The following is a 19325-nucleotide window of genomic DNA, read 5'->3' as shown; positions in this document are numbered from 1 at the left end:
CGAGGTGTCAGACCTAATAATAAGGTAACACACGAAAAAGAAAGTACGTATTTTTTTATAGAATGTGACACCAATATCCAAAGCAGATTAAGCGTGCTAAAGTGTAACAATTTTTTTTCCTCTTTAAGCTCCACCATAATCTCCTTCTTCTTCGACTCCCTCCTCTTCAAATTCCGAGTTTATATCACATCTACATCGCCTGCGTTCTTCGGCTAACAAATTAATGTCAGGCGTGGAGAATACGGAAACAAGATAAGTGTAGTAAAAGCAATATGGCCACGCTCGGGCTGGTAGGGGAGTGTCACATCGGTATATATAAAGACAGGGTCTCATGGCCGAAATACAACAGATCTCTTACAACAGTGAAGTATCGAGACACACTACAATCAAAGCAATGGCTTGCTACAAGGTAAGAAATAGCAACTAACACTGGAACTTTGTGCCAAATTTCGTATCAGTACGGACAAGAAAAATCCAGTTATCAGCGGACAATTTCAAGAATCATCATTATCATAATCAATTTCACCTACAAATATTTAAATTACCACGTCATCGGTATAGTCTAGGGGTAACGAGGTAGACTTGTGCACCGAAAATATGCCAGGCATGGGTTCGAATCCAAATTCGGATCTTTATCTGGTTTTATTCAACTGTAAGGTGAATGTCAGACAATCCTGTGGTGAATCTTGAAACTCAAACTGGCAGAAATTTCATTTCGGTGTGACTAATTCCACCGACATTAGATAGCTGCAGTTGATACAATGTCGTTAAATAATTGACATTTTAAGGTACCATATACATCGATTTTTAGGATAAAAATGCACATTTTTTCCTTAATGTCTTTCAAACTTTAGTACCATAATTCTTCAGAGTAAACTAAGCAATTCATATAATTCAAACTTGAAAATCGAATTTGAGGGCCCCAAAAATTCATTTTAAAATATAACAACATTTTGGACGGAACAAACTCCATTATAAATTGACCTAGGGTAAAAATTCTTTCGCCAAAATGCTCTCCTATATATGGAGAATATTACATACTAAATTATTCACTTATCTTGAACCATTCGAAAGTTATGCCACATTATGAGCGCTTTATAAAAAGTGAGGCACTTAAAACAGACCACCTGATCAACACAGCCAGTTTTGATGTTAGAAGAAAATTCTTCAAACAAAAGTCCCTTGGTTTCAAGGGGAAGAAGTCATATTAACCATTTTTCATAGGTGGAGGTGTATGATTATGTCTCGTGTCCAGAACATAGTACGAAATGGAAATAAAACATTATAAATTTATCCTTTGAAAAGGTAAAAAATTCAAATACCTTGGAGCAACAGTAACAAACATAAAATGACACTCGAGACGAAATTAAAAGCAGAATAAATATGGAAAATGTCTGTTATTATTCGGTTGAAAAGCTTTTGCCATCCAGTCTGCTTAAAAAAACTGAAAGTTAGAAATTATAAAAGAGTTACATATAACCAGTTGTTCTGTATGGTTGAAATGAAATGAAATGATTAGCCTAAAAGTGTCCCGTTAAGGGCAAAGGCCTCCTCCTATAGAGGGAGAGCTCTATTACTGGTTATCAAACTTAAATTCTCACTTTGAGAGAGGAACAGAGGTCAAGGGTGTTCGAGAATAAGGTGCTTAGGAAAATATTTGGGGTTAAGAGGGATGAAGTTACAGGAGAATGGAGAAAGTTACATAACACAGAACTGCATGACTTTTATTGTTCACCTAACATAATTAGGTATATTAAATCCAGACGTTTGAGATGGGAACAGTATGTAGAACGTATGCATATAGGGTGTTAGTTGGAAAACCTGAGGGGAAAAAGACCTGTGGGGAAGCCGAGACGTAAAAGGGAGGATAAGAGTAAAATTAATATGAGTGAGGTGGGATATGATGCTAAAGACTGGATTAATCTTGCTCAGGATAAGGACCGATGGAGGGCTTATGTGAGGGCGGCAATGAACCTCCGTGTTATCTGAAAGACATTTCTAAGTAAGTAAGGAGATGTAAAGGAGAAATGAAAGTCAGGTTCGTTATTTTAAATGGATTTACATTTTTTATAATTTAACATTTAATAGTCCGTTTGCAGATACAACGACTGTGTTTTGATGATCATTCCAGCTAGCTGAAAGTCAATGACTAAAGAAAATTGTTTACTTCAAGGAACAGATCTACTTTGCTACCTATTGCACGGTTGCTACCGTACAAATCGAATGTAAACAAACATTCAACTCGTAGTATGCTCATGGTCACCATTTTACCAAAATGTTTGATTGTTGTTTGATAAAAGTTTTGTTCACCAGTGACTTTCAAAGACTTCGAATGTCCCTCAAACACACGAATCTTCAAACTCATTCTTAATAGGTAAATAATAAAACATGTCAATCCGTTAAAAATAATAAAGTGTACTTTTATACCACCTCTACACATTCACCTATCAAAAACTATCAATATTTTTTGTTCCTCTTGAAGCCAAGCAACTTTTGTCTTGATAATTTTCATCTATCACTAAAAATGTCAGTGTTATTGAGATGGTCTGTTTTAAGTAAGTCACCAGGTGTAGATATCCTCCCCTACACAACATTATCTTCTAAGTTGATAGGCTATAAATGGGAGTAGGTAAAGTAGACGAGAAATAAATAAATAAATAAATAAATAATAAATAAATAAATAAATAAACAAGTAAGTAAATAAATAAATAAACAAATAAACAAACAAACATATAAATAAATAAATAAATAAATAAATAATAAATATATATATATACGCTTTAAAATCTTAAGCATTTACTTCTATTATTAGTTCAAACGAAAAATAAAGTTGATGTTCCATTTGAAGACCAATTTTAATTTAACTTCTTTCACAAATGTGCACAAATTAAAATGATGGCATAAAATTGCCACTTCAATATTGTAATATCAAGGTCTACGTTCCTCGATACAGTTCATGCTTCCTTCCTCAAATTTTATGTGTGAAAGTGAAAATAACTTGCAGCTGAGATTCACACAACCAGTACAGTTAGGTAACGTGCAGCGGTGAAAAAATTGACTTCATTATGCACGAACGCAGCAGTTTGCAGGTTAGGAAAGGCAAGGCTATCACGCAAAGGACGGAGTGATGTAATCACTTGCACTTATTTACAGGAACTGAATGCACTGCAATTTGAATATCGAATAGTTGTATTAATGTAAGTTACATGTAGCCTACAGCATTCCGAGTGATATTGGACGTGAAAGTGTGAATTTTTACACTGAACTTGAACTGAATTTTCAAACTCCTTGATATATTGAATAATTTCAAGGAAAAAACTGTTCCGGAGCCGGGTATCGATCCCGGGACCCTTCACTTAGCGAACGAATGCTCTACCGACTGAGCTACCCTTGATATATTACGTATTTAACTCGTTAAAATATTATAATGGTTTGGTAACAGTTAAGTTTAGAAGTTTAGACATACAAAAGTCAGCTAAGAACGAAAAATAAAAAATGTAATTGGACCTAAATTAATTATAAATTAAATTAAATTAATAAAACATGAATTTCTAAAACTAAAATATATTAGTATTTTTTTCTAGTGGTTAAAAATTTAATACTGGAAGTAATTACATAGACAAGTTCGTTCATAAGATAGAAGTTATTTACAGTGGAAGCTCTTAAGTTCGATAGAAAACAAGTTCGACATCCTATAGTTCGACTGCTTACGTAAGAGAATTAGACACGTACCTATACGGTCACTAAGAAATGGGTTTTTGCCATTTGAATGGGAATTGGTCTGTTTTTTGTAGTGATACTTTTCTTAAAGGAAAACAGAATATTTTATTGATTAGGACATCCATATTGATCACTTATTTTAAATTAATGAACACTTCTTTTTCTATTTGAGAACTGTGCCGTTTGTGAGACGGAACTGTCGAAACCCACTGAGGTACTAGAAGCGCATACACAAGTCTCGGGGCGGGCAGGAAATGCAAGTACAGTACTGTATTCGTTGATGGATAAGCAATAAGAATTTGTATTCATTTCACCTGCCATACCCACTACCCTTTTTGGACTGAACTTTCAATTCTGTTCAGTCGAACTTAGGAGAGTCCAATCGATTCAAACTGTTAAGTTTCCATAAACACATTTCTTTCCGGCGCATCCATGTTTTCTGCTATTTTTTTATTGGGTTATTTTACGACGCTGTATCAACATCTAGGTTATTTAGCGTCTGAATGATATGAAGGTGATAATGCCGGTGAAATGAATCCGGGGTCCAGCACCGAAAGTTACCCAGCATTTGCTCGTATTGGGTTGAGGGAAAACCCCGGAAAAAACCTCAACCAGGTAACTTGCCCCGACCGGGATTCGAACCCGGGCCACCTGGTTTCGCAGCCAGACGCGCTGACAGTTACTCCACAGGTATGGACTTCTGCTATTTGTCCCACGCCTACCCTACTCTTCTTCTGATAGATGGCAGTGTCTTCGACCATTTAGTATTTTACTTTAGAGATGTCTTGTCTATTGCAGGAGATGAATGATATATCGAAGGGTGATATCGAGATCCCATTCAAAATGGGAAGGAAATGTAAGAATAATAAATATTTTTGAAATAAAAAATCACTTTCAATATATTGTTCTTATCTAAACATTTTTCTCATTATCAACATATTGTACACGGATAACGAATTAATAATAATAATAATAATAATAATAATAATAATAATAATAATAATAATATATTTCTTTACCTTCTATTTAAGAGCATACATATTCGAAAATTTGTGTCCATTTAACTCTATTTTGGGCACCATTTTTTAAACAATTCAAATTTTATATCTCACGTCTTTTGCTTCTATTTAATTTACGTCTATTGCATTTTGTGGGCGCATCATGTTTTGTTAACTTGAAGATTCCAATCGAACAGCATCACTTTAACCATTCATTTGGTTCTTATGTGTGTGCCCCATCCACATCCGTTTCTATTCATAACTCGACCGAGGCGAGTGAAGACGCGGGCGTAATATGAACTAGCGCGATGACGCTATACGAACGCAGGATAAATACAAGTGGCGCTCCAGGCTGCAGGACTCCACTGGCCTTGGTCGAGTAATACTTTTGTTACCTAATATTGGTGTTTATTGTGTTATCTTGTACAGTTATGCCACTAGGCTAGTACAGTTTGCGGCAAAACAAACAATACTGAAATTACAGCTCTTCTATTGTCCATGTTTCCCCAGCAACCAAATATTTATTCATTGTATATGATAGTGTCCGGAAATAATGCTCGATTATAAACACCTTCTCATCCGTTGAGAGAACCACAATAAATTTCATCAGTAACCCCAACACTGAACATACAATATGTCAAACTATGCTAGAGGCTACCTAGTTTTTGGGGAAACAAGGTCAGCAACTGAGAGATAATATCAGTATTGTTTGTTTTAGCGCATATTGTACAATGAAATATTCTTACAAACTTTTAATAAAAGAAAAGTACATTTCTCATATCAACAAGCTCGTATAGTAGTAAACAGAAGCTTGTGCGACATTGTAAAATGAAATACCTACACTTGTAATGAACTAGATAAACATATTATTAACAGAGTAAAAGGCTATGATGTAGTATGCAACGTGAAAAATACATAATGTCCCAGCTGGAAGTTGAATGTGTGATCTGCAGATCTATACGTTATCTCAGCTGGATATTGCATTGCTTGTAGATCATGCATGTCATAGATATATGCAGTACTTCTTACAGACTACTTGAATATTATACTTTCCCTTTGTAATGAACCCGAATTCTAGGTTTCCGATTTTGGTTACGAAAAGTTATATACAGTGTCGCTGAAATGTCAGGACATTAACCGAGAAATCGTTGAGGTATTGTAAGAAAAATTGCGTGAAAATGAAAAACGCTTTCCTTCACAAAGTTATTAAGTTCTTATGGATTAATATAAAAATATAATATGACAATATTACTTCCATTTCGTTCTTTAATCTCTTACAGATTATATCCATAATCTAATACAGTAGTGTCAGAGTTGTAAGCTCCGAAACCGGTTGTGGTGCTAGAGACGTCCAGTCGGAGCGTGAACTTGCTTATGTCTGTGGAAGCACCGGAGCACGCAACGAGTTATAGTGGAGCGCTCCGCTCCGTTTAGGCTATGTCTGACAACGCTGATCTAATATATCACATAGAATATCCAGTGAAATATTCTGGATTTTCCTAGCAATTCCTCGCCATATTTCTTCTGTATTAGAAACGTGACAGAAAGGAAATTTTATTTTTCTTGACATTTGCATAGTTATGATTTATATAAAGAGTGTTCTGAAAAAAGGTTCCAATATTTAGAAAGGAGGTAGTATGCATTAAAACAAGAAATAAAACACACATCTTGATTACATAACTTTTAACACTATATCACTTAGGAATATGCAGTTTATTGCTTTCGCGTGTTAAATATTAGGTACAGTACCTTGTTGACTAGTTTCAGTCTGCTGTAGACTATCCTCAGAACTGGAACCAACCAGGCCTATATTTACATACCCCAAATGGATTTAGTTCTCTGATTATAAATATGTTCAATTATTTTAATTAAGGCTGTAAGGGGGCGTGGCATTTAAAGAGCTGTCAAAATTATTTCTTCACCAAAGAATTATTTTTTTTATAAATTCCTGATTACAAATCTAGTAACTTCTTGTTATAAAGTTGGCCTCCTAAAGTTACTAGATGAATGTAGAGAAGGAGAATTTTAATTTGCGTCAATATTCATTTTACTTTGAAATCCATTTATCCGTAAGTTTATTTTTCTTGATTCATTTATGTCAAATATTAATCAATCCGGGTTAAATTTTTGCTAGAAATATTTGCGCCGTTCAGAGCAGAAGTGGTGTAAGTCTAAAATGGGTAATGAGGGTCAAAGTAAACATTCTGTAAAATACAGAACAAAGTAGCAATTAATATTCAATTTATTTAAACTATTAGTAGTCAGTGGATAGATAGAAGGACATATTAATTGCTACTTTGCGCTGTATTTTACAGAATTTTTACTTTAAACCTCATTACCCAATTTTGACTTACACCACTTTTGCTCTGAACGGCTCATTTATAAGGTAGCTACATGTTTCTATGCATTTATTTTGTGAGAAATACCGCTAGTTAATTTAATTTTTTTTTCAAGGATTATAGAAAAATAACATTTTTTTTTAATTTAAATAATTTTTTCCAAAGTGAATAAATCAGACTTTCATAAAATGAATGCATAGTAATATTTCTCTATCTCTTGTGAATGTAAGCAAAGAGAAAAAAAAGAAACAAAGTTTAAGAATTGAAATATTTTACTAAAACTTAAATTTGAAAATATTTCTAAAAAACAGAGAAAGAAATCAAACCCAAAATTTTGGGAGTTGAAAATATGGATCTTGTTAGTTCTTTATATAGTAAACGTGCTTTCAAAATTTGGTTGAAAAAATATAAGGAAAAAGTTTTCATTTTTAGTGAAGTGTCCCCTTAAAATTACTCCAAATTGTGTTAATGGTGTTCTATATATACTGTAGGTTCTATTTAGAGTGATGTTAATTGGAATTTTCACAGCTTTAAAAACCTGTCTTCTGAAAATTTTGAGTTGTTTCCTTTTTGAACTGGCCTATCGTTATGCCCTACAATGTTTTCTCGCCTTAGTCTCCATACTTGCAGAGTTGTATTCTAAACTCCCGCTATCACAACAACTACTTCGTGCCTTATATATGACGAATTCTACACTTCATGACGTCGAGTTCGAAATAAATAATTAGACAATACAAATTTAAATTACTGTTTCAGAGCCCCACAACTAAATAAAGCTGACTGGTACATAAGATTGCATGAATTATGAGCAGAAATATGAATTTGGACACCTCTAAAATTAACAAACGTTACAGTGCAATGAATTTAGTGACATCTATACTAATAATAAATCTGTAGCCGAAATTTTTCTGGTAATTTTCCATTTTCCAAAACTAATTGGTCCTAACACATATAATTAACCACCCTGAAACCGAAAAAAGCTTTTTTGAAATTTTTGTTTGTCTGTCTGTCTGTACGTTTGTTACCTTTTCACGCGATAATGGATGAACGGATTTCGATGAAAATTGGAATATAAATTAAGTTCGTTATAACTTAGATTTTAGGCTATATGGCATTCAAAATACATTATTTAAAAGGGGGGTTATAAGGAGGCCTGAATTAAATAAATCGAAATATCTCGCTTATTATTGATTTTTGTGAAAAATGTTACATAACAAAAGTTTCTTTAGAAATAATTTGCGATAAGTTTCATTCCTTGAAAAATTTGGTAGGACTGATATGTAATGAGATAAATGAGTTTTAAAATTAAAATAACTGCCATCTAAGGTGGTGTAATGAATTACAAAACAAATGACTTCGTCTATAAGGGGCCTTGGACAGCAACAATCGAAAGCTATGAAAGATAGCCTACAGAGAATGCTTCTGTGTTTGTATGAAGTAATATCGGAAGCTAAATTAACCGATTTGTATAATTAATTATTATTTCACCATTGGAAAGTGTAGTTTCTCTAGATGGACATAATGCTATAATGTTATTACAGTAACTTCCGATATAATATAATATAATATAATATAATATAATATAATATAATATAATATAATATAATATAATATAATATAATATAATATAATATAATATAATATAATATAATATAATATAATATAATATCATATAATATAATATAATGTAATGTAATATTATATAATATAATTTAATTTATTTGAAGAGTTCAGAACCATAGTGGGCCAAGCGCCATTTACTGAATACGTAGAAAACAAGGGTTAAAATTAAGTTATTACCATAATTCAATGGAAACCTATAACAAGTAAAATAAAACATACAAATTAAATCTAAATGATGTCAATGTTCATTAAACTATGGTTGAATGTAATAAAAATTTAGAAACATGTTAAAGGAATTGTCATTGCGCCAAATGAGTGTCTCTGGACCAAAATGATTTGGATGCTATTTAAATTAAGTAACATATTAAACGATTTATCCTTCTATCAAACACGAATATTCCCTGGATCAAACGTCCTATTTTAATTATGTAATTACTTTATATTTATTTCTAACGGGTGCAGCGGAGCGCACGGGTACGGCTAGTCAGGAAATAAATCGTAATAAAATTATACCTATTGTCTGATTTAATGTGATTCTGTTGCTACGATACAGGTTGCTATGCTCCTGGCGATGCTGGTCGCCGTGTCTGTCGCACAATACCAGCACTACGCCCCTGTGGAGCATCACCTTCCAGCCGTGGAACACCACATCGAAGAGCATCATCATGTATGTACAATTAAATTTTAATATTTTTGTAAAACAGTATATAATCTCTCCTCTTTATCTACGTTTCGAGATTATGAAGGATATTAATAGAATATAGGAATAAATACAATTACTTATTTAACGTTCTTTTTAGTGAAGAATGGGTAGAACGGAGAAAAATTCTCTCCGGCACCGGGACTCGAACCCGGCTTTTCAGCTCTACGTGCTGACACTTTATCTACTAAGCTACACCGGATTCTAGCTCCGATCCGGATTGAATCCTTCTCAGTTTAAGTTCTATCTCTCAGTTTTCCCTTTGGTGGCCTACCCTCATGTACTGTGTCACAGAATGTATGACAGTGGCACAATGTCCAACACTGTGTACAGAGGTGCACTCATTAGGAGTGACTTAGAATTAATAATCAGTTAAATATCTTGAAATATATGCCATTGTGATATTTTATTACAATTTTTATGTTACATAATCATATTCAGACACAAAGCACTGATTTTCATTTAATAATATAACGGTTTGGAAGTAAATCCCGAAAAGACAAAGTATATGATTATGTCTCGTGACCAGAATATTGTACGAAATGGAAATATAAAAATTGAAGATTTATCCTTCGAAGAGGTGGAAAAATTCAAATATCTTGGAGCAACAGTAACACATATAAATGACACTCGGGAGGAAATTAAACGCAGAATAAATATGGGAAATGCGTGTTATTATTCGGTTGAGAAATTCTTATCATCCAGTCTGCTGTCCAAAAATCTGAAAGTTAGAATTTATAAAACAGTTATATTACCGGTTGTTCTTTATGGTTGTGAAATTTGGACTCTCACTCTGAGAGAGAAACATAGGTTAAGGGTGTTTGAGAATAAGGTGCTTAGGAAAAGATTTGGGGCTAAGCGGGATGAAGTTACAGGAGGATGGAGAACGTTACACAACACAGAACTGCACGCATTGTATTCTTCACCTGACATAATTAGGAACATTAAATCCAGACGTTTGAGATGGGCAGGGCATGTAGCACGTATGGGCGAATTCAGAAATGCATATAGATTGTTAGTTGGGAGACCGGAGGGAAAAAGACCTTTAGGGAGGCAGAGACGTAGATGGGAGGATAATATTAAAATGGATTTGAGGGAGGTGGGGTATAATGATAGAGACTGGATTAATCTTGCACAGGATAGGAACCGCTGGCGGGCTTATGTGAGGGCGGCAATGAACCTCCGGGTTCCTTAAAAGCCATTTGTAAGTAAGTAAGTAAGTAAATATTCTAAAAAGGTCATTAGAAAGACAACGAAATGATTGTAATCATCACTCTAAATTGAATATTATTTTATATCTTGATTACTTGGATACTCTTGTCTCTATTGGCTAGCTCTCACAGCACAAACCATAACATTGATACAGACATATTGATACTACACTAGTTACAAAATCAGATCACAGTTAATCTCCTGGTCTTTTAATCTCTTCATACAGGAAATAACATATGCAGGAGAGCGCATGGTTTTTAAACTGGCGTTATAACGGTAATATTATTTATCTACTTCGTTCCAACAGATGAGGCAATAGTAAGCACATTCCTTTCACGGTTGATCTCCTGGTTGGAGAACAGTACACAACTTTTAACACTGTATCACTTCGGAATATGTATGATGAGAACTTTCTTGTGTTAAATTTTAACGTACCTTGTTTAAATGTTTCGACCTATTTATGGGTCATCCTCAGAACTGGTCGTTGTTGGTCTTGGCGCCTCTTGTTTTGTTTCCTGTGAGGGTGTGTTCGTGTGGTTTTATGTAGAGTCAAAGAGTGTGTGTGTTCTGAAATTGAGTTGTGTGTTGAGAATTTCGTTGGGGTGTGTTTTCGTGTGTCTGTATATTTCATACTGTTCTAGTGTATTTAGTTTCTGGCTTTTTGGTTGGATGTGTAGTATTTCCATGTCTGTGTTGATGTCTCTGTGGGTGTGGTTAGCATTTGTGATTTGTTCTGCATATGTGGAGGTGTTTTGTAATTTTGTTATGGCTGTGATGTGTTCTTTGTAACGTGTCTGAAATGATCTCCCTGTCTGTCCTATGTACAAAAACATCTCAACACACAAATAACACAAACAAACAAATACAACCACACAGGCGTATACAAACTCAAATGTAAAACCTGCAACAACGTCTACATAGGACAGACAGGCAGATCATATGAAACACGCTACAAAGAACACATCACAGCCATAACAAAATTGTACAGCTTGATTCAGGGATTTGGCCCTTGTAAAAATTAAGTAGATAGACTAGAGCGAGTTACTCATCACAACTGGCGGGCTGGGTCGTACAGGTCAGGCCGCGCAGTCATAAAACCTAACACTTCCTTCTTATTACGTCGCGGTATACTCCGAAACAATATTCTTCCACATGCCCGTTACTAACCACTACTGTACGTTTGTTGACTAAACAATGTCATGAAGACATTGCATATGAAAATTAGGTCATATCTGAACACCGTGATACGAAATAAACTGCTTTATCGCACATGTAAAGTAATGGTAATATGCGTTATAAGAGCGGTATGTTGAAGTTTTCATATTCGGGGAAAAGTTTGAAAAAGCGAAACGTAGTTGAGGTTTTTTAATTTCCGAGAATTGAAAGAAAACATACCGCTCGTGTATCGTACATTATTTTGTGCGAATATCGTTTATTACATACCTGAAAGAGGAATTTCTAATTAGTTGCAATGAAATCTCCATCTTGGTTTCTGTTCAATGACGGCAAATTTGCAAAACAAAAATATCTATCTTCAACATTGTTGCTTTAAAATGTTTTCTGTGTTTACTATACTCCAGCAGGCCGTGATATACATCTGTCTTTTTCCCCCCAGTCTATGGTGAGTCTGGAATCTTGTTGATTTTTTCACGGCTTCCTTAATGTTACTTGCATCACGAATGAAGTAACTTTAGTGGAGTTGTAGAGTTTACTTAATTTTTGCAAATATTTAAAAACAATAATTAACAGTGCAATTTAGGTGAAATTGCAGTGGTAAGTTTCCAATTTATAATTATTACTATATTGAACGTCTCTGAAAATAATATGTTAAAAGCCTAAAGCAGTAAAATCAATATGTTACTTAAGCGGTAAGAAGAGGGAAATTATTATGTGTGTTAGGTTGGGAATACTGAATGTGGAATTTTAGACTTTCCGCGGATTGGTTTTGTGCGGAAACCAAGCAAATACGCACGATCTCGCACAAACACTTTTGTTTTATTTTCGTGCCACAGTAACCGATTATGACGTGTTCCCTATCATAGCAACTGATTAAGACGTTTCTCAATTGTTATTTTATCTAAAAATTATCTATAATTTCTGTTCCATCAACATGCAAAATACAATATTATTTATTTATTATCTCTTAAGATATACGTTTCAAAATATCATAAAACGTTGCACAACTCACAACCGTTATAAGAACTCAACATGCTCACATGGATAACTAAACTCGCTATCGCTCGTTTAGTTTAATTCCATGCTCGCATGTTAAGCTCTACATAACGGTCTTGTAACGTAAATAATAACTATTATCGCACGCTTCATGGCCTACTGTATTATATAACATAAACCGTGTGAGTATTATGTTTCTAAGGTGACAAGTCTTTTTGTTATTGTAATAATAGTAGCATATTATAAAATTAGTTTATAATGTTATACCATAGTCTAGTACATAGAGTCACGAAGGTTGAGTTGATGAGAGTACTAGGAACAATAGACTGTGGCGGTATTATTTTCCATTGTCTGTGATAAGGCGACAGTAGCGATCCTAGTGGTTAGCAACTATCTATGGATGCATATTCCCTACGTACTGAGCTTCGTGACTGTAAATACTAGACTGTGATTATACTTTATTGCATGAGTCAATGTTTAAGAAATGAAACGAAGAGATTTTCATAATTTTGATGAATGAAATAACTGCATAACATTAAAAACGTCTCTCATACACTATTTTTTGTATGAGAGCATTATTAAACAAATTAATAAAGAAATAACCATTGAAGAATGAGTCGCAGTGATAGCAAATACTTTTGCAAGGAAAGACGTTCAATACTATTAATTTTATGGTATAATTGAGGGGTTGGGTGCAATAAAGGCACGTCTCTCAAATGTAAGTTTTGAGAAAATTTATGTTGAAAATTCAAACCGTAATAATGTTACCTATGCACGCCTTTACATTTTGGCTACTCCTGACCTCTGTGTTCACAGTATTGAACTGAAACTTGGTGATCATGTACATAACAGATCAGAGAACACAATAAAGCGTTTTACTCAAAAAGGGCATATCCTCTAAAATGCCCTTCTTGCACCCAGCCCCTCAATTTACTTTTTAATTGACTTCGTAATATTTTATGGTACTGGTGTAATAATGTGGTATATTGCGCACGATTTTGACCAAGAATAAAGTTTATAATGCTGGTGTACAAAAAATAAAATTATATATGCAAGAGTATATGACGTAACCTCTTTGCACTCGTGTAAATTCAACAGTAGCCTACGGTTCATGTTCAGAATCTTTCCACTCTTGCTAAAATTTCCACTTTACACACGAGTTGCATAAAGAACTATTAACTACTTTCCAAACGTCCCTCTTAAGTAACAAAATCAATTCTGATGTAATGAAGTTATTATCACACTTTTCTGCATTTAGCATTTCTTTTAAACTACTCGTTTATTCGAAAACGAATAATTTGTACCTGTAATTGCAATTATTTACCGTTTCATCCAGCCAGAGAGAGCATAAAGCAAGAATATACAGTTATCATGATGAAACAAATTTAGTAGAATGCGAAAAATATTGGTTATCAGATTGATAAGAGAAATAGTTCTTCATGACTGCTTTGCGTAACGGCGAAACAAAATAGCAGGGACCAAATCTAGGTCCTCTTGCGCTGTATCTTTATACGGAAAAAAGAGAAATGCGCATTTTCAATGTACGATAACTTACAATAGAAAGCTGTCGTAAAATTAAACAGCGATTCAAAACTATTAAGGAAAACGTTGTAGCAATTATCACCATGTTAAATATCTTCATACTCCTTACTTGTAACGAATTAATTACTTCACTAAAACAAGTTTTCATAAAAGGAAATATCGTACTTAATTAGTAACAATTTCAATTATTCATTAAAAGAATTTGTTTTACAAATTTTGTTAACATGGCTGATTTATATAATAGATTTTACATAACACTGATTATGTTGCTATGGTAACTGTTTCTTTTGATAGTAATATGAAAGTCGATTTCTTATTACTTAATAACAAGAATGCGAAGCAAAAACTAAAGAAATATAAGTTTTCTTTCCCAGAAAAGTTGTAATGGTAAAACATAGCCTACGAAGTCAGATTATGACAATAAGCAGATTGGTAATATTTTCAACATTTCAGTCGTTACAAAAACTATAATTCTCTAAACTTGTTGCGTCTACACCTGCGAAGTAACGGTTAGCGCGTCTGACCGTGAAACCAGGTGGACCGGGTTCAAATCCGACAAGTTACCTGTTTTTTACGAGTTTTCCCTTAACCCAATTTGGGAAAATAGTAGGTAACTGTCGGTGCTGGACCCCGGGCTCATTTCGCCGGCATTATCGCCTTCATTCCCTTCAGACGATAAATAACCTGAGATGTTGATACAACGTCGAAAAATAATGCATTAAAAATAAAAATAATAAACTTGTTGCACGTTCAAGATATAGCTACGAAATTAACAGAAATGTTAGAACCTCAAAATTTTAACTCAAATTTGAACACATTAAAATAAAATACCCGAGATCTCTAAGGCCTAATATAGGCTACAATAGAAACTTTAATGCAAGTATAATTTTATATGATTTCTATGAATCATTCCGCTAAATACGATTAATTACAAGACATTAATATATGTACGTCCGTAACGGCGAAAAATTAGATGCTTGGTTCGATGAAGATTCAGAATAAAGCAAATAATTCTGTCAATTACAAAACAGGAATGATGTAGTTAAAGGCAAGTTTATTCACTGTTTTCCAAAAAGAAAAAGGAAAAATTTAAAACAATTGAACGTAACATCACATGCAGAGGAAATTCAAAGCTACAAAAAATGGATTACATGTATATTGAATGAACAATAAATTATTGTAATTCATACTCTTACTGGTAGGCATTCGTTCCTGAAGACCAATGAAGATGATGTGAATACAGATATATTTAGGTCTATTTCGTGATAGTTGATGATTATTAGGAACGAAAATTGAAGCAAATGCAGAACAAACCTACTACAGTAAATTTCAGTTTGTTTTCCGCTCTTATATTTAAAAGAAACCTAGCAACACTGCAAATATGCTTACAATATCAAAATTGGCTGCCAACTAGGAGAAAAAGAACACAAAGAAAATATGTTGCGTCATTAATAGCGCACAATCGAACATTGCTCATAACTAATTTCATCAATCAGCAATACCGCTCGAGGGTAAAAAGAATTTATATCTTATATATTACACCCTTCTCATTTTAAATGCTTAGGTATACTTCATCAAATGCGAATGTATATTTGGCACTATTAAATTTACGCTGTAATATTAACTGAGTTATTTGTATGCACATCTTTCCGATAATATTTGTAAATTTATAGCCCACATACAAATGTAAAAAAACTATGAGAACAGACAATACAAATGTCGAAAAACACAGAACTGAAAAACGATAATCCAAAATCAGCAAGTCGCAGATCATTAAAGCAAAGAATACAAATATCGAAAACTGTGAAAACTGACACTGCAAATATAAAATACCACTATAACTGACATACAAATATCGCACACCATCAAATCTAAGAATACAAATATCGCAAAACCACTGCAACTGACATGAAAATATAGGAGACAATAAAAAATTAAGGATACACATATCTCAAAATCATCAAAACTGGCAATGCAAATATCGAAAAACACTAAAACTGACATACATAATATCGCAACTATAAAAACTAAGCGCAAATTGCCAAAACTGGCGATGAAAATATCGAAAACCACTGAAACTGACATATAAATAGCGCAGACCAACAAAATTAAGAATATAAATATCGGAAAACGTCAAAACTGACAATACAAATATCGAAAACCACTAAAACTGACAATGCAAATATCGAAAACCACTAAACGTGACATAAAAATATCACAGACCACCAAAACTAAGAACATAAATATCGCAAATCGTCAAAACTTGCAATGAAAATATCGAAAACCACTAAAACTGACATACAAATATCACAGACTATGAAAACTAAGCGCAAATTGCCAAAACTGACGACGAAAATATCGAAAACTACTGAAACTGACATATAAATATCTCAGACCACAAAAACTAGGAATATAAATACCTCAAACCGTCAAAACTGACAATGCTTATATAGAAAACCACTAAAACTGACATAAAAATATGGCTGAACATCAAAGCTACGAATTTAAATATATTACAAATCACCAAAACCGACAACGCAAAAACAAAAAAATTATCAAAATTATCTTTTCTCATTCTGAATTTTTATACTAGATATTAATTGTCGTTCGGAACTACATTTTCGGATATTGTAGCAATGCAAAATGACACCTCTTGCTCGGTCTAAAGTACAATAATCTATTTCTTGCTCGTTCTAAAGAAAAAATAGCCCTTATGAAGAATAATATACGATGCGGTACAGACTTTTTATCACAATATTTCTTTCTTTCCACAGGCTCACCCTAAGTACGAGTTCAAGTACGGAGTAAAGGACGAACACACCCACGACATCAAGGAACAGTATGAGAAGCGTGATGGTGACAAGGTTGAAGGTTACTACAAGCTGGTTGAGCCCGACGGCACCACCCGTACTGTCCACTACACCGCTGACAAGCACACCGGATTCCACGCTCAAGTTGTCAGATCTGGACACGCCGTCCACCCTGTCCACCATCACCACTAACATGCAATAGCTAGTGAACACATTTCATAAAGTCCATATTGTCCTCATCTCCATATCTCGTTTACCCTCATACTTGTTACTCCTTACGACTCATTCTACCATCTCACTTTCAATTACATATAACTTCTTATTTTGCTCAACTGAAATTGCAGTAAACAATTTCAACGTCTACATCCACACCATAATTACATCACACCACATCATGTTTTCAATAATCTGTATAATTATGATTTAATTTATCTTTATTTACTTCGTATCTACACTTGTTATCTATATACTGTATGATTATAGTTGTGTTTATTACTGAATGTTTTTTGTTCGAAATAAAAATTGGAATTCGAATTTTTAGAATCTATTTATTCTTTAAACAAACCTTCTTCAATAGCAAAACATACAGAAAATATATAATTCTGTAAAAGTTATTTACTATATAGCTGTGAAAAGTGGTTATTTTATTTTGTGAGTAGGTTTGTTTGCGAAATGGGGCTATAGGCAAAATTGGAAAGCCTACGAACAAAATGAAATCACTTTGGACATGTGTGTTGAACACTATTTTTACATAGTCGTTCAATATTTATAAATACATTGGATAATTTAATAATTTATTTATATAAATGTTAGTTAAAATTGCTGGATCAGCTACATTGCGATAAATTTATGAACTGCAGTTTATAGCATTGATTCAAGTGACAGGTGTCGCACACCATCTGGCGGTATATATTTATGAAACATTATGGCTGGAGTTTCAAACAGACGTTCGAAAATGAACAATTCTGAAAAGAAACCGAGAGAAATAAAAAAATCTCAAGGGAGAATAACATAGGAATTATTATCAGCGAAATCAAGCAAGGAATATGATAGAGTATAACATTCAACAGTTTTATGGAATTATGCAAAATAAGTAATGTAAAAAGTACAAAAAAATGTATAAATTGCATATTTTGAAGAATAGTCGAAAATTTGGAAATTTTGGACACTGTGGGAAAATTATTCTGATTAAAATTTTCTATATGTCAGGAATAATAAAGATAGTAATTTAATATAAATTGATAGGATTCTTGAAACATAAGTCTGACGATACCATAAATTGTGGGAAGTGTGTTACCAGTAATGTTTCTATACAAGGGATTACTTTAAGCAACTACAACATCTGCAGTATTTATAACGAGTGAACAATAAGTATAGAATATTGCTAATAACTTTTTATATTTAAATTTTACGAAAATAAAGTTTTATACAAAAGCTGTTGGAGATAAACCATACGAAATGATACCAGTGTTTGAAAAAAAGTTGGTTATTCAGACATACTGGATGTGAAAGTAAACTTCAATATATGTATTTTTTAAATCGCGCCTTATATTAAAATTTAAATATTCCGAATCTCCATTAAAATTTTACGTATGAGTGTGTGTAGAAATTTTACCCATTCACTCGTTTCATGTCTTTTAACTATTTATTAAACTTGTTTCGTGAACTTCAAACTTGAGACAACTAAGTATAATCAAATCAAATCTGGATAATTTGTTCTGTTGTGAAATAATTTGTTACATTTACTAAAAACGGTAAATAAAAGTGTAGAGCTATAGCATCTAACATTATAAATAGGGGGCGGATATTGATGATCTAAAAATCTACTTAAAATGATCATTAAAATTCCCTTAAGCTAATAGGGAAAATGATATTAAATTAAAAGAAAATGACATTTAAATATTATTCACTGTACTTGCACCACAACTTCTTAAAAATTAATCACCTTGTTTCAATGACTGCCCTGCAAAACTCGAAGAGAGAAGGCAACTTTCTGGAATTTGGCTAAGATAGAGGAAAAGAACATGCAACAAAATGAAGGTTTTAAAGGAAAACTTTAGATTTTAATGAGGGTTTACAATGTGTTTCAATCAGGGGTAGTCCACGTCAGTGCCTTCATTCTCCATCTCCTCCTCCTTCCGCGCTTCACTTTTGTTATCAGATCTTACAGATGAGGGAGTGTAAATGACAAAACAAATTGTGGGCGCAG

The 19325-nt window shown here is 33.4% G+C and overlaps 1 protein-coding gene across 1 annotated transcript; it reads left to right on the top strand.

Moving 5' to 3' along the window:
• The first annotated feature begins 294 nt into the window (after window positions 1-294).
• On the top strand, window positions 295-17659 carry LOC138716190 (cuticle protein 19-like). The gene is made up of 3 exons (XM_069849028.1): window positions 295-409; window positions 9234-9347; window positions 17081-17659. The coding sequence occupies exons 1-3, from the start codon at window positions 332-334 to the stop codon at window positions 17306-17308; spliced, it is 420 nt and encodes a 139-aa protein (XP_069705129.1). The 5' UTR covers window positions 295-331; the 3' UTR covers window positions 17309-17659.
• The last annotated feature ends 1666 nt before the right edge of the window (window positions 17660-19325 follow it).

Source organism: Periplaneta americana, chromosome 16 (genome assembly GCF_040183065.1).
Source record: "Periplaneta americana isolate PAMFEO1 chromosome 16, P.americana_PAMFEO1_priV1, whole genome shotgun sequence".
NCBI lineage: Eukaryota > Metazoa > Arthropoda > Insecta > Blattodea > Blattidae > Periplaneta > Periplaneta americana.
Note: the sequence above shows the minus strand (reverse complement) of the source record. Positions and strands in the feature narration are given on the sequence as shown.